Source organism: Artemia franciscana, chromosome 15 (genome assembly GCF_032884065.1).
Source record: "Artemia franciscana chromosome 15, ASM3288406v1, whole genome shotgun sequence".
NCBI classification, from domain to species: Eukaryota; Metazoa; Arthropoda; class Branchiopoda; order Anostraca; family Artemiidae; genus Artemia; species Artemia franciscana.
The window spans coordinates 25938135-25952326 of record NC_088877.1 but is presented as its reverse complement, the minus strand read 5'-3'; the positions used below and the strand labels follow the sequence as shown (position 1 = coordinate 25952326).

At 34.8% G+C, this 14192-nt stretch overlaps 1 protein-coding gene across 1 annotated transcript in view; it reads left to right on the top strand.

Moving 5' to 3' along the window:
* The window catches only part of LOC136036250 (probable ATP-dependent RNA helicase DDX46), a 139247-nt gene that overhangs the window by 41289 nt on the left and 83766 nt on the right, over positions 1–14192 (top strand). The window contains exons 8-12 of the mRNA XM_065718367.1: positions 1664–1823; positions 2210–2326; positions 3926–4126; positions 5584–5666; positions 13034–13231. Coding sequence (XP_065574439.1) covers positions 1664–1823; positions 2210–2326; positions 3926–4126; positions 5584–5666; positions 13034–13231 — 759 coding nt within the window. The remainder of the gene's footprint in view (positions 1–1663; positions 1824–2209; positions 2327–3925; positions 4127–5583; positions 5667–13033; positions 13232–14192) is intronic.

The window sequence follows — 14192 nt, the reverse complement described above, 5'->3', positions numbered from 1 at the left end:
CTTACAAACATTTAGTTAAAAACGGTGCAATTATAATTAAGGCTTGTCAGATAACTGTCAAAAACGTAGGCAGCTTATAGGCTAAATAAGAACGATTTTGGTTTCAAATCCTTTGGTACCTCTTTTTTTGTCCTTATTCTTTTGGATAATTAAGTAACAAAAATAATTTTTCTCAACTGAAAGTAAAGAGAGACATGAAACCTTAAAACGAAAAGAAATTGTTACATATATGAAGGGGGTTGACCCCTCCTCAACATCTCGCTCTTTACGCCGAAGTTTTTTAGTACTTTTAAAAAAATTCTTATTGTTCTAATTAAACGGTCCTTGTGTTTCAGGAATCGTTCTTAAGAATTGGGTCAAAATTCAAACTTTACCGTAAAGAGTGTGGTGCTAAGGGAGGGCTCCTTACTTTCAATTGAAAAAAAATCGTTTTCTTTATTTAATTTCTGATCGTTTTTTAAATAATGCCAGGAAATCTGGCCCCACCTCTACGGAAAAATCCCCCTTATACTCTAGAAAATTCAATCCCGGAAAAAATTTACCAAAGACCATTACACTTAACAACTCAACGCGTAAAATTGAGGCGGAACATATAAAAAGAATTTTACATAGGAATTCTGGCAAATTTCCCCAGTGTAAAATGTCCCCCTGACAAGTTCACCCCTAGAAACTTCCCTTCCCATCGGAAATTTCCCCTTGGAAAAAACCTCAACAAAAATCCCCCCCAACCAAAAATGTATGCATTTTTCCCAATAATAAATACTATGAGTAAACAACGGGCAAATTTTATAACTTGAAGACCATCCCCCTGGATGGTCAACTATGATGAACAAAATGGCTATCTCAAAATTTTGATCGGACGATTTTGGGGAAAAAGGGGACGTAGGAGGGGGCCTAGTTGCCCTCCAATATATTTTATCTCTTAAAAAGAGCATTAGAGCTTTTAATTTCGGTTAGAATGAGCTCTCTTCTGATGTTTCCCGCCTTTTTTGAAAAATCAGGCAAATTTCATCAGGCTCGTAGCGTTTGACGTTTTACGCTAAACTTAATGAAACTTACATATTCGAAATCACCACAATAAGCTGAATCTTTTGATATATCTGTCGGTATCAAAATAAAAATCCATTTTTTAGAGTTTTGGTTAATATAGAGCCGCGTCGCTCCTTACTTACAGTTCGTTACCACGAGCTGTTTGACTTGTGGATTTCATGTTTGGGAACAGAACTAATATCCTTTTAACAATTATAAGGTAGGAAATTCTTGAAAGTCTTAAAAATTATTTAGATATGTCTTTAACGCCTAGTACGGCATTAAAGGTAACAAGCCCCACATCAGCTCATTTTTATGCTTAAAATTTAACGACTGAGAGACAAGGCTCAGGAGTATTCTTACAATGCCTGCACATGGGGACGGATGATTTCCCTCATAGGAATAATCCGAAAGGCCCTGCTCTCCCCTAAAATGACAAATAGTTATCGCAAAATCCTCAGATTCTCCTTCCACACAAGTGTCTCATCCGTATGTGTCTACTAACTCATTCTTGCTACGCAAATGGTTTCTCGTTTGTACCATTTTAATCAAGTATCAATCAATAAAAAAGAGGAAGACTCGAGATGTTGATGTGTTCTGTGCAAGTTTTAATAGAAAGTAATTTTATTTCTAGGAACTAGAAGGTATCAAGATTAAGGGAAAAGATTGTCCGAAGCCTATAAAAACATGGGCACAATGTGGTGTATCCAAGAAAGTCTTTGATGTCCTTAAAAAATTGAACTATGAAAAGCCTACACCTATTCAAGCACAAGCAATACCTGCAATCATGTCTGGTAAGTTGCTTAACCCCAAATGAGTTTAAAAGAAAAAAAAGAGAGAGAGAGAGAGAGTGAGAGAGAGAGAGAGAGAGAGAGAGAGAGAGAGAGAGAGAGAGAGAGAGAGAGAGAGAGAGAGAGAGAGAGAGAGAGAGAGAGAGAGAGAGAGAGAGAGAGAGAGAGAGAGAGAGCTTAGAGGGATAATTATGAGAGGAATCGACTGCGTTGAAGACTTGTTTTTAACCAAAAAAGGAATCATTTTGGGATATTGAATACACTCACATCTAGGTTCTCCGGAAATTGATCTCATTGCATCGGTGACTGCAAATTAAAATAGGATGATGAGAGAAAATTAATCTTAACTTCTTAATGGCACTAAAACAACCTTAATTTCAATCTTCTAGGTAGAGATATCATAGGAATTGCTAAGACTGGTAGTGGGAAAACATTGGCCTTCCTGCTTCCCCTGTTTAGACACGTCATAGATCAGCCACCTCTTGAAGAAGGTGATGGTCCGCTAGGTAAGTGATTATAAACTCTATTATCTTCAGTTTGTTAATAAAATTGTTAATGTTGTTAAACTTCATATTTGTGGCTATATACTTAATATTATTTTTACCCCCCGAAAAAATATTAAAGAAATACTTTTCGTATGATAGAATCAGGAAGAAGATGCTATATGTGAAATAGGAAAAAAAAAATGCATTCACTCTTTTTTAATTTAATTAATATGATCGTGTCCATAAACATATGTTTTGCGGAAGAGGTGGACTTCCCTCAGCTAATTAGAATCTTCACCTCTTTGAGAAATTCACTAGAAATCCAAACAATTTGGAGGAAATTGAATTTCATATAGACCGAAAGGCTAATAGGTATAAATTACGGAAGGAGAATCTAGGAGCTCGCCCACATCACCGACTTTGATTTTACTTGGAAAACTGTATTAAGGAAAATGTATACAGCATCTTAATAACACGATGATACAGCAATTGACAATTATCGGAATTACATTTCATCTGACAACACTAATGAAAAAAAGAAATTAATCTTTATAAGAAAAAAAGAAATTAATTAGGAGATTTGGATTTTGGTAGTAGAATTATAATTAGTAGAATTTTGGTGAGATGGTTTTATAGTAATGTCTAAATTTCTGCAAATTAGCTAAACAAATGATCAAACAAACTAATAATGCATATTTAAAATTGAATATTTAGTTGATGGTAAACTCTTTTCTCCTCTGCAACTCATCCAGAGAAGGTCTTGTGCGATATTTTAATGTTTTACGTGGCTCTCCTGTCATAGACATAATAACATGCAAGTCACAATTCTAGATTTCTGTCATTCAATTGTTTATCAGAAAGGTAATACGTCTTTATTTAATAGAAGATTTTATGACACCAAGTAGAAATATGAAAATCTGAAATGAACATTTAACGTGAACTTGAACCTCTTCTAGTTAATATTTTCAGGCTGCTAACTTTACATTCGAATATGTCGCCACTGTTTTGTAAAGTGAGGTAATATTAAAGAAAATTAAGTAATACTTTCAATTGCAATCAAATAGGCTGATATTGTCGAAAGAAAAATATAGCTAATTTCTGTTTTTGGACAGAATGATGTACACAAATTACTTATTTAAAAACTTCATCTATATTTAGCCGCGTAAAAACAGTTTATGCTTAGGCTTAGGAGTCTTATAAGTCTCAAGTAGAAGGACGAAAAATGTAATTTTCATCGCCTTAGAGTGAAAAAGAAGTAAATTATTACTCTTGAAGCTGTTACAAATGGAACTATTGTATCTTCTTTTTCTCGGGTATAACCATGAAACAATCAGTGATTCCTGAATTCCTCTCCTGAACTCTCCTGAATTCCTTCTTTTCAGAAGTGTAGGAAGGGGGGGATTGGAAACCATGGAGCAAACATCTTTAAATTAACAATAATTCTGGTCCAGAAGAATCCTCAATCCTTATCGCAGTTCCGTTGAAAGATATAAACTGATGAAAAATTTTGTTCCCTGTGCTACTGTTTGTACTCCTGTAGCGTCGAAGGAAAAGTAGGCTTATGTTCTGGTTTCATTAACTGTAACAAACACATTGAATAACATTTACTCTGTTTTTTAGCTCTTATAATGGCACCAACTCGTGAGCTGTGTTTGCAGATTGGAAAAGAATCCAAAAAATTTGGGAAAAGCATTGGATTAAACACCGTTTGTGTTTATGGGGGCACTGGGATATCTGAGCAAATTGCTGAACTGAAACGTGGTGCTGAAATTATTGTTTGCACACCTGGGAGAATGATTGAAATTTTGGCTGCCAATAATGGTAAGTCATTATATTTAGTTCGTTCCTCATCGAATATACATGATTACACTGGTTTACAGGTATTTTATTATCGGGGCATTCCTTGTCTTGCCATGGAAGTCGACTTATGCAGGTCAGACAAACAACAGTAAATAACGGTAGTTTTGAACTCATATACAGACACATGTGCGTGACTTTTTATTTGAGAAGGTAGGGGAGGGAGAATGGTGATAACAGTAAACACCATTTATTTTTTATGCCCCGAAATTAGAGAGAACATTTTATTTCAGGGCTGTATGTCCGGTCCCGATCTCCCTGCGAAATACAGGAACATGCCCGGAGGAGACAATTTCCATCCTCCAAGGAAACTGTTTCTAGGATACTATTTTATCGTAACTAAGTTCGGTCTTCTCTTGATTTTTCACCCACAGGATGTCTCACACAGAGGGATACACTCACACCAATATCTCGGAAGTCCGTTCACTTGAACAAAAAAAAAAAAATCCTGTGCAATTTCCTACTTTCGTAAGTTCTTTTATATTTGTAATCTATGTAGTCAAAGAACTAAATCTAGTCTAATTTTTTTTTTAACTTCTCTTTTAAAACTTGTAAGCCTTCGAACATTAGGTTAAACTAGATTTGTTGCACTTATATTGTCTAGGCAACACAAACTGCTATAACAACCTTTGTTCACCTTCTCCAACAAAAATATTATGGGAACATCAGTTTTGTCCAGTCAATTTGCTATTGATTAGACGCTGTAATTGTCAACCTTTCATTATCTCTTAAATCGGTACCTGTCAAATCGGAACTTTGAATACAATTTCAATAACCCTCTATACCATTTTGATGATGACACGGTCCACGCAGCTGTTTGTTAAGGATGATACTGCACAAGCTTCACTGCAATCAGATTTCTGGTGACAGAAAAATGGTCTCATGTGTTATATGCAATCTCAGCTGTTGAATTTGAGATCGTAATCTATAACAAGATCAGGCGGTGTTTCTCCCCATTTATGAAATTATGCAAATTTAAACTTATGTTTAGAAATTTTTTATTTGAATTTATAAGTGAAACATTTCTGAAGAAATTAATTGAATTTGAGATTGTAATTTACAACAAGATCAGGCGGTGTTTCTCCCCATTTATGAAACTATGCAAATTTAAACTTATGTTTAAAAATTTTTGTTTGAATTTATAAGTGAAACATTTCTGAAGAAATTAATAATCGGACCAGCATTAAAAGCAGAATCTTTTTAAATATTTATTTAAAAAGTTAGTATCTATTAATTCAGTTTCTATTACTTACCATTAATTACAAAGTAGTTTGAGAGTCAAATAGGTACCTCAAGGATCCTTATTGAGCCTGTTTTTTCATAGATGACCGTTCATTCTGCTTCGTTTTTATAAAAATGGATCTGAGTTTGTGTCCGTAATAGTTTTGCTTTCAGGGATTGACTTTTTATTTTTCTTTTAGGAAGGGTTACCAATCTAAGAAGAGTCACTTACATTGTTCTTGATGAGGCAGATAGGATGTTTGACATGGGATTTGAACCTCAGGTTGGTTTTTAATCCCTCAATTGTGTAACAAAACAGTTGGGCAGTAAATTTGGTTCTCCCTCCTTTGAACGTTATGGTACCCTCAAACAGGCTGGAAGAAAGGGAGAGAGAGAGAGTTATACAAACCTAAAGAAAGAGCGAGTAGGAGATTGAGGGGAGAGAGAAACAGGGGAAGTTGACCGTTGTAAAAAGAATAATGATATACGCTCTAAATCACCAGCATGATTTTTAGCTAATTTGTTTTTTTGTTTTTAATTTGTTTCATAATGATAATTCATTTTTATTTCTATGATATTCTTTATTATTAGCAGGGCAAAACTCCTAGACTTAATTAATTAGTGAAGCTATCAAGAAAGATGTATTATCCTCCTTCGTTTGTACATTGATAAAGACTGTTTCTAGAAAGCTAGAGCAAGACATATCATATTACTGATTAAGTTAATAGCGCTTTTTGTCTTTTTTGAGAGTAACTTCGAATTCCAGACAATGAGAAAGATTTTCGTTATTAATATTTACCGTCTCAATTGTGGGAAATGGCCGGAACGTGTCAACGATTTCATACCGAATGCCGACGAGTCTCTTCTGTCGTTTATTTACTACATACAGGCGTGTATTCAAATTAGATTTAGGTATTTACGGTTAGCTATAAAGGCTCGAAGACGACTGAGCTAATTTAACTTTATGTGAACTTATTATCTCTAATCTTAAGCTGAAACTGCCAATAATGGAGTTTCATGAAGAATAAAATAAATTAAGAAAACTGTACTAAACATTGTAATTAAGTCAGAAATTGTCTATAAAATTTCACTTAAAATATATTTCGTGTGCTCCTAGGCAAGCTTTAATAGAATGAAACATGCATTTAATATAATTAATAGCAAGTTAATCACCCTCTGAAAGAACTAACATTCATTATCAGAATTTTGTGTAAAGAAAGAAGGTGTTAAGAAAAAGGACTAGGAAAATTCTTTAACATTTTTAAGCACTTTTTTTTTTATCAGAGGCAACGCTATAGCGTTGCTTATAATAAAGGCTGTACGGCTCCAATGTTTTATTATTTTTTTTTTTTCTAGAGGCACTTCATATGGAAGGGTTGGTCGTATAAGCTTCGGTGTTCGAGATTCAAAAGTGATCGGGGGCAACTGGTCCCCCGCGCCTTTCCTCCCAAATGCATCAGATAAAAATTTCGAGATAAGTATTTTGTTAAAAATAGTTCAAAGGTCAGGTAACCAAAACTCTGGTATCGACACAACCCCCCAGGGTCCGGGAGCAGGCGTTTTAAGTTATGCCCTTTAGGCATATATGGTGCTTATGGAAGGGATGCTCATAAACTTCAGAGAGGGCTCATTTGATTGGAGATTAAAATTTCTAGTTCACTTTTTAAGAGGCAAACGAACGAGAGCCGAGGGCAACTAGCCCCCCCCCCCCCCCGCCATAAGGCTTCAATGTTTTATTATTTTTTTCTGCAGGCACTTCGTATGGAAGGAGTGGTCGTATAAACTTTGGAGGGGGATCATTCAATTGAAAATGTGAAGTTCTAGTGCCCTTTTTAAGATTCAAAAATGATCAGAGGGCAACTAGCCCTCACCCTCTCGTGCATTTTTTCCCCAGATGCATCTGATAAAAATTTTTGATAGCCATTTGTTTTAGAAATAGTTCAAAAATAAGATAACAAAAACTCTACGGTCGACACAACCCCCCAGAGCCGGGGCAGGCATTGTAAGTTATGGCCTGGGGGCTTATATGGTTTTTATGGTGGGAATTCTCGTAGAGACTTCAGAGGGGGCTCAAATGGTTGGAAATTAAAATTATAGTTGACTTTTTCACAGTTTGTTATGGAAGAAGTGATCGTATAAACCTCGGAGGGGACTCGAACGATTAGAAATTGAAAGTCATAATTCGGTTCGTTAACTTATACAGCTCCTATGAAAGGTGTGGTCATGTAAACTTTGGAGAGAGTTCATTCGACCGGGATTCAAAATTTATTTCGCCCTTTTTAAGAATCAAAAAGTAACAAGTCCCCTTCCTCCCTTGTGCCCCTTTTCTTCAAATGCGCCTTATCAAAATTTTGAAATGGTCATTTTTTCAAAATAGTCCAAAATTCAAGTTTCTATAACTTAAGGTTTGAAAAATCCTTTATAGCCCCTGGGACAAGGATTTTAACTTTTCTAAGTTTCCTATTATTAGAATATAAGGTTTTTGTGTAAGGGCTGGTCGTATTAACTTTGGAGAGGACTCATTCAATTGGAAATTGAAACTTCTAGTTCTTTAAAAAGTGATCAATTGCCCCACGCCCCAGTTCCCCAAAGGGCCCCGGTCAAAATTTTGAGATAGCCATTATTTTCAAAATTCTTTAAAGGCCAAATAATTGCTTTCGGGGTTGAACCCCTCCCCACCCGGAGAAACGGTTCTGAGTTACGGAACTTGCTTATTGTTACATTGATACTTGGATTTAGTGATTTACATGACAACTTCGATTTACGGTGCAAAGGCTGTAAGTTATGCAGATTGCTTATTGTTACTTTGGTACCTTGTTTACTTTGATGTTTTCTTTACTTCATTATTTTTTTAAATTTTTACTTTAATAGTAGTTTTGATACTTCGATGAAAGTTAGATGTTGAAAAAAAAATTTAGTATTGAAATAAGGATTTTTTTTTTAACCTGAAACTTTTTGCAGTCAAAATCAACCTGTTGGAGCACAGTGGATTGATGTTTTTCCTTGGGAATATGGGGCGCAGGGTTCGATCCCCGCCGCGGCAAGGTTGGGCGACAAGCTTGCTACTTGTCCCTGTAAAAAACACCCAGCAACTGAAACGTCGATTCGACGCCCTATGTGCCAGCAATGGCTCTGGAGGATCTTTATCCTTTATCCTTTTTTTTGTAGTCAAAAACGAACAAAAATTAATTTAAAAATTAAATTTTCTGAAAAAGAAGTTTGTCAAAGAAAAGTAAAGGCCATGTTAAACTTAAGATCAGCAGATACAAATACCTGTTAAAAGTCAAACTCAAAACGACCAGAAATCAAAGGCAGATAGTGTTGTCTATAGTAAAAGCCATACGGCCCCAGTGTTCTACTTTTTTTTCCAGAGGCACTTCGTATGAAAAGGGCCGTCGTATAAACTCAGAGGTGGCTCATTTGTTTGAAATTGAAAGTTCTAGTTCACTTTTTAAGTGTCAACAGAGATTGGAGGGTAACTAGCCCCCTCCCTTCCCACGCCCATCCGATAAAAATTCTAAGATAGCCGTTTTGTTAAAAATAGTTCAAAAATCAGATAATAAAAACTCTGGGGGTGGACACACCCAGAGTCCCCTCCCCAAAGTGTTAAGTTTTGCTCTGGGGGCATATCTTTTTTATGTAAGGGGAGTTCGTATAAACTTCAGATGTGGCTCATTGAAATTGAAAGTTCTTTTTACCTTTTTTTGAGTCAAAAGGTATCGGAGGGCATCCTCCCCCCCACACACACACTCCCTCTTTTCCCCAGATTTATCAGATCAAATTTTGAGTTTACCAGTTTGTTTGAAATAGTTGAACGATCAGATAACAAAAATATTCGGTTCAAAATGCCCCCCCCATCCCCTCCCGAGCCCTGGGTTGTAACTTATGCTCTAGGGGCATATAAAGTTTTTATGGAAGAAGTGGTAGTAAAAACATAGGAGGGGATTCAAATGATTAGAAATTGAAAGTTCTAATTCCCTCTTTAAGAGTCAAAAGTGATTCGATGGCAACTAACCCCGGATCAGAGGGCTGCTAACCCTCCTGTCTTTTTATTCCAAATCCATCCGATCGGATTTTTAATATTGCCATTTTGTTAAGAAAGTCAAAAAATCGGATAACAAAAACTCCAGGGTCAACACAACGCCCCAGAGCCTTGGAGCAAGTGTTGTATGCTATGTCCAGGGGGCATATAAAGTCCTTATACGAGGATTTTGAAAGTATTTGAAAGATCAGATAAACCAAACCCCCAACCCCACTCATAAAACTTATGAATGATGTTTTATTCCAAAACTTAAGCGAGCTAACGCCTGGCCTTCTCTGCATGGACCTATCCCTCCCCCAAACAAATTTTTAACGATATTTTATTCCAGTAAGTATGGCAAATCACCCCTGTCCCTCCATGGTGCGACCTCCCCCCCCAAAAAAAAACAACAACTTATAAGCAATATTTTGTTCCAAAACTTATAGTAGCTAACCCTTGGTCCTCCATGGCCCAAGACCCCTATTTCCCCAAAAAATATCAATGATAAATCACGGGAACTGACCCCTAGTCCTCCCTCCATGTCCAGACCCCCCCCCCCCCCAAAAAAAGAAAAAAACAACAACAATTTATTAACGATATTTTATTCCAAAAATCATGGGAGCTGACCCCTGACCCTTCCTCCATGCCCACCCCCCACTCCCTACCAAAAAAACTTATTATATACATTCTATCCCAAAAACCATAGGGATTCAGTTTAATTTTACTAGCTCTTTCCAAAATTGTTCAAGACACATATTTTCTTCACTACAAACAAGAGTATGTGTACTAACCGTTTCCTGAACGGTAAAATCATAAGGCCTACTGTGTATTGGCTCTTTACTAAAACGAATTATATTATAAATATTTTCTTTTGTACTTGTTACAACATTGAAAATGAAATGAAAATTGCATTGAAACCTGAACTGGATTCATCAATAGGCCCACTAGGCCGCGCGGCTTTTTTATTTCTAACATTTTGAGGATTTCCCCGAAAATCTCGCTAAAACTGAGCAGCAAAAACACTTGGGCCTAGAAGCGTCAAAGCTTTAAATCCGGCCCTGGGTGAAATAAAATCTTGAGCTGGTGAGCTTTCAGCAACTAATTTTGAGTTCAATTTTATTGATTCTTGTCAAAACTGTTGATTTATTTTGGAATAAAAAATTATTTTGAGAAAGAGAATTTAGAAAAACTTGAAACTTTGGCAACCAAAAACGAACAGAAATTAATTAAAAAAACTCCAAAAAAGAATTTTTCTAACGAATAGGCCATGATAAACTTAAGATCAGGCCATATTATTAAGCCATTTAACAAGCGAATTATATTACATATTTTCTTTTGTACTTCAATACAAAATTGAAAATAAACATGAAAATTGCCGTAAAATTCAATTTTGAACTAATGATTTTCAGCAATTAATATCAATATATATCAAATATTCAGTTTAAAATTACTAATTCTTCCCATGGCTATTCAAGACAAATATAGCTTCACTACAAAAAAGAGTCTGGATGCTGCTCCCTTCCCTTACTGTAAAGTCTAAAATCCTACTATATTATTGGTGCTTCACTGAAAATGAATTATATTACAAATATTTTCTTTTCCAGTTATTGCAGCGTTGAAAATTAAGATATAATTACAATGAAATAAAATCTTGAACTGATGATATTTCTGCAATTTATAGCATTATAAATCAAAAATTCAGTTTTATTTTATTGTTACTTTCCAAGACTCTTAAGACATAGTTTTCAGCAAAGTGCCAATGACGCATTAGGTTTTAGAATTTTACAGTGAAAGAAGGAGGCAAAACCCAAGCTTGATTTGCATATTCAATTTAAGTGTCACTCGTTTTAATATTTATTTGCTCATTTATATTAGTACCTACTTTATGCTTGTTTGCTATGATTGTTTATTTAATTTCTGTTCGTTTTGGGTTTCGTTTTAGCTTCAATGGCAAAGTATTTTTCTTTGTTTTAAGCTTGATTTGCATATTCAACTTAAGCATTACTCGTTGTAAGATTTATTCGTTCATTTATATTAGTACCTGATGTATGTTTTTTTGCTGTGATTGTTTATTTAATTTCTGGTCGTTTTGGGTTTGAGTTATTGTAGGTTTCTATTTCTCCTAATCTTAAGATTAATATGACCTTTACTTTTCTTTAGAAAACTTCTTTTTCGGAACGTTTTTTTTTAAATTAATGGTACAGAAAAGAAGGCACTTGCCTGTTTTGAAGTGACTTTCCTCAATAAGAAAGTTTTCATCCAGCGGCTGTAATTACAACCTTACAAGTTCTCCATTCTCTTTTATCTTAGTTCACAGGATTTCTAAAGGGTATAGGAAGTGATATAGTCATTTACCCCTTAAAGAAGAAATTTGCTGACTTCTGGTTAAATCTTTGAAGTGATATTTCAAATGGCCGGATGAAATGACTATTTTTAAAAGTCCAGAAAATTAATACGCAATCTGAGAGGAATATCAGTGGATTCTCCCTTTAAGGTTTCCTGATGTCTTGGTAAAAGGTGTCTTATATTGTAAGTTAGAAATTTGTACGTTGAAAATGTAGATCAGTTTTCCCGAACATGGTTTAACCAAAGAGAAACAGGAGTTATGTCCGCAATATTTGTCTAAATGAATGGATCGTGTATTGCAAGTTAGGCATCCAGACTCTCTTACCAGTAGCTGAACTAACGTTCTAGTGAGCCTATTCTATAAGTTTTACAGTTTTTCTTTGCCAAAGTACCTCAACGGGCTTTTGGCAAGCTGCAATGCCTAACTACAGCTCTGATTTTCGAGAAATTTATAAATTGCTTCATAAGGATTCAATGATGAATAGCAGATTAGTCAAGCAAAATCTTGATAAATAGAATCTAAATTGGTTTGACCAATTATAAGGTAAAGAGCTTCACTCTTGGTTTAGCAGAAGTAGGAAACCTAAGTATGGTTTTCCCTTGTATTTATGCGAGTCAGTTGAACAAAAAGAAAAGAAATATAAGCCATGAAAATACTCTCTTTGAGAGTACACGAGAGTCGGAATAGGGGTTTCGGCAAATGGAAAGCCAAGTTGTTGAGGTTTAGAACCATAGTATACAGTGTAATCTTCTAGATACAGCATTCAAGCGAAATTTGTTTCTTCCTTTTTGTAATATACCTTGCGACTTGATGTTGCATGCTTTTTATGGTTCCTCCTAATGAAGGAATTTGACAATCTTTCTTTATAGGCAACGCCGAATGCCTTATTTTATCAGCTAGAAAGACATAAAATTTGCCCCCAGCGTTTTAGTAGCTTATGAGAACTATAAGCTATCTTTTTCAACAATGAATCAGGGTTTTCTTGTCAACTGTTGTAAATTTGTTAAGCATGGACGCCCGATGGTGGAAATTAGCTTGGTTAGATCATCAGCATATTTAAATGTTGCTTCATTAGCTTAGTTCTATACACTATTTCTGTGTTGTTTTTTTTTGGTTTGAATTTCTCAGATAAACCTAAGAAAGATTAAAAATTAGCTTTAATGCAGAAACAAATCTTTTGGTAAAATGTATGTAGAAAGCACCCGTTTTGAGTAAATTGAGTTGTTTTTATCTTGAACAAAGTTAGTTTTGTTCAAAACTTTATATTTCTTTTACCCCCTAGGTAATGAGAATCATGGACAACACCCGACCTGATCGGCAAACTGTTTTATTTAGTGCTACCTTCCCACGGCAGATGGAAGCTTTAGCGAGGCATATTCTTCATACACCTTTGGAAATAACGGTTGGTGGTCGTTCTGTCGTGGCCAAAGAAGTTGTACAACACGTCCTCATTATCGAAGATGACAATAAGTTCATGAAGGTAAAATAGGGCCAGTTAATAGCATACTATCTTTATAAGTGAACAATAAGGAAAGGGCTCCATGTTTTTTGGAGAAAATTGGCATCCTGATATTTTTTGGTCTAAAAAAACGATTTAGATAGGTCAGAATTTTGAGAAAATTCGTTAAAAGCCTTAATATTGTTTTTTGTAAATGACGTCATATAGAAAAATTGCAATGAGGTCATGACACTTGTCACACTTCTGTGGAATAATAGAAGATTTTCAAGTATGGAAAAGTTTATATTAAATTGCTCAAAGAGCAAAAACCTGGTGTTTGCAAAAATATTTGAATATATTTTGGCTAGGTATTACAACAATTCAAAACCTTAAAAAAGAAAACAAAAAGTTCGAAGCTTTGTAGAAATTGTTGTCAGAAATCGGACTTGAGGCAGCTATCAAATATCTTTGAATATCCTCAGTATGAAAAGGCATTAAATGGCGTAAAGAGCAAAAAACTAGTAATTGCAAAAATACTTGTATATATTTTAACAAGGGATTACGACAATTCAAAAACCTTAAAAAAGTTTGAAGCTTAGTAGAAATCGTTGTTAGAAAAACATCGCTACCGAATTTCTTTTCTTACAAGTATAAGCAATGTCTTTTATTAGACATAAAAAAAAGTTGAAATTTTTTTTTAACTTATATTCAGAATCTATCAAAGTTATTATGTAAACTGCAAAAATGTTTACGATGCCTGAGCAATAATTTTAATACTTTAATTCAAACTAGATAAATGCCTTAAAATTTTTAAATTAATTTGTTTTTTGTTTGATAAAATCCGCTCACTACTTGATTAAGCTTACAGGTTTGAACGCAACCAGTTATATAATGTCAGTAGGAAGGCCCAAAAAATTAAAATTTGCAATTATTACAAATGATGATTCGATATTTTAACAAGAAATTAAAACGATTCAATAGCCTTAAAAAAGAAATCCAAAAG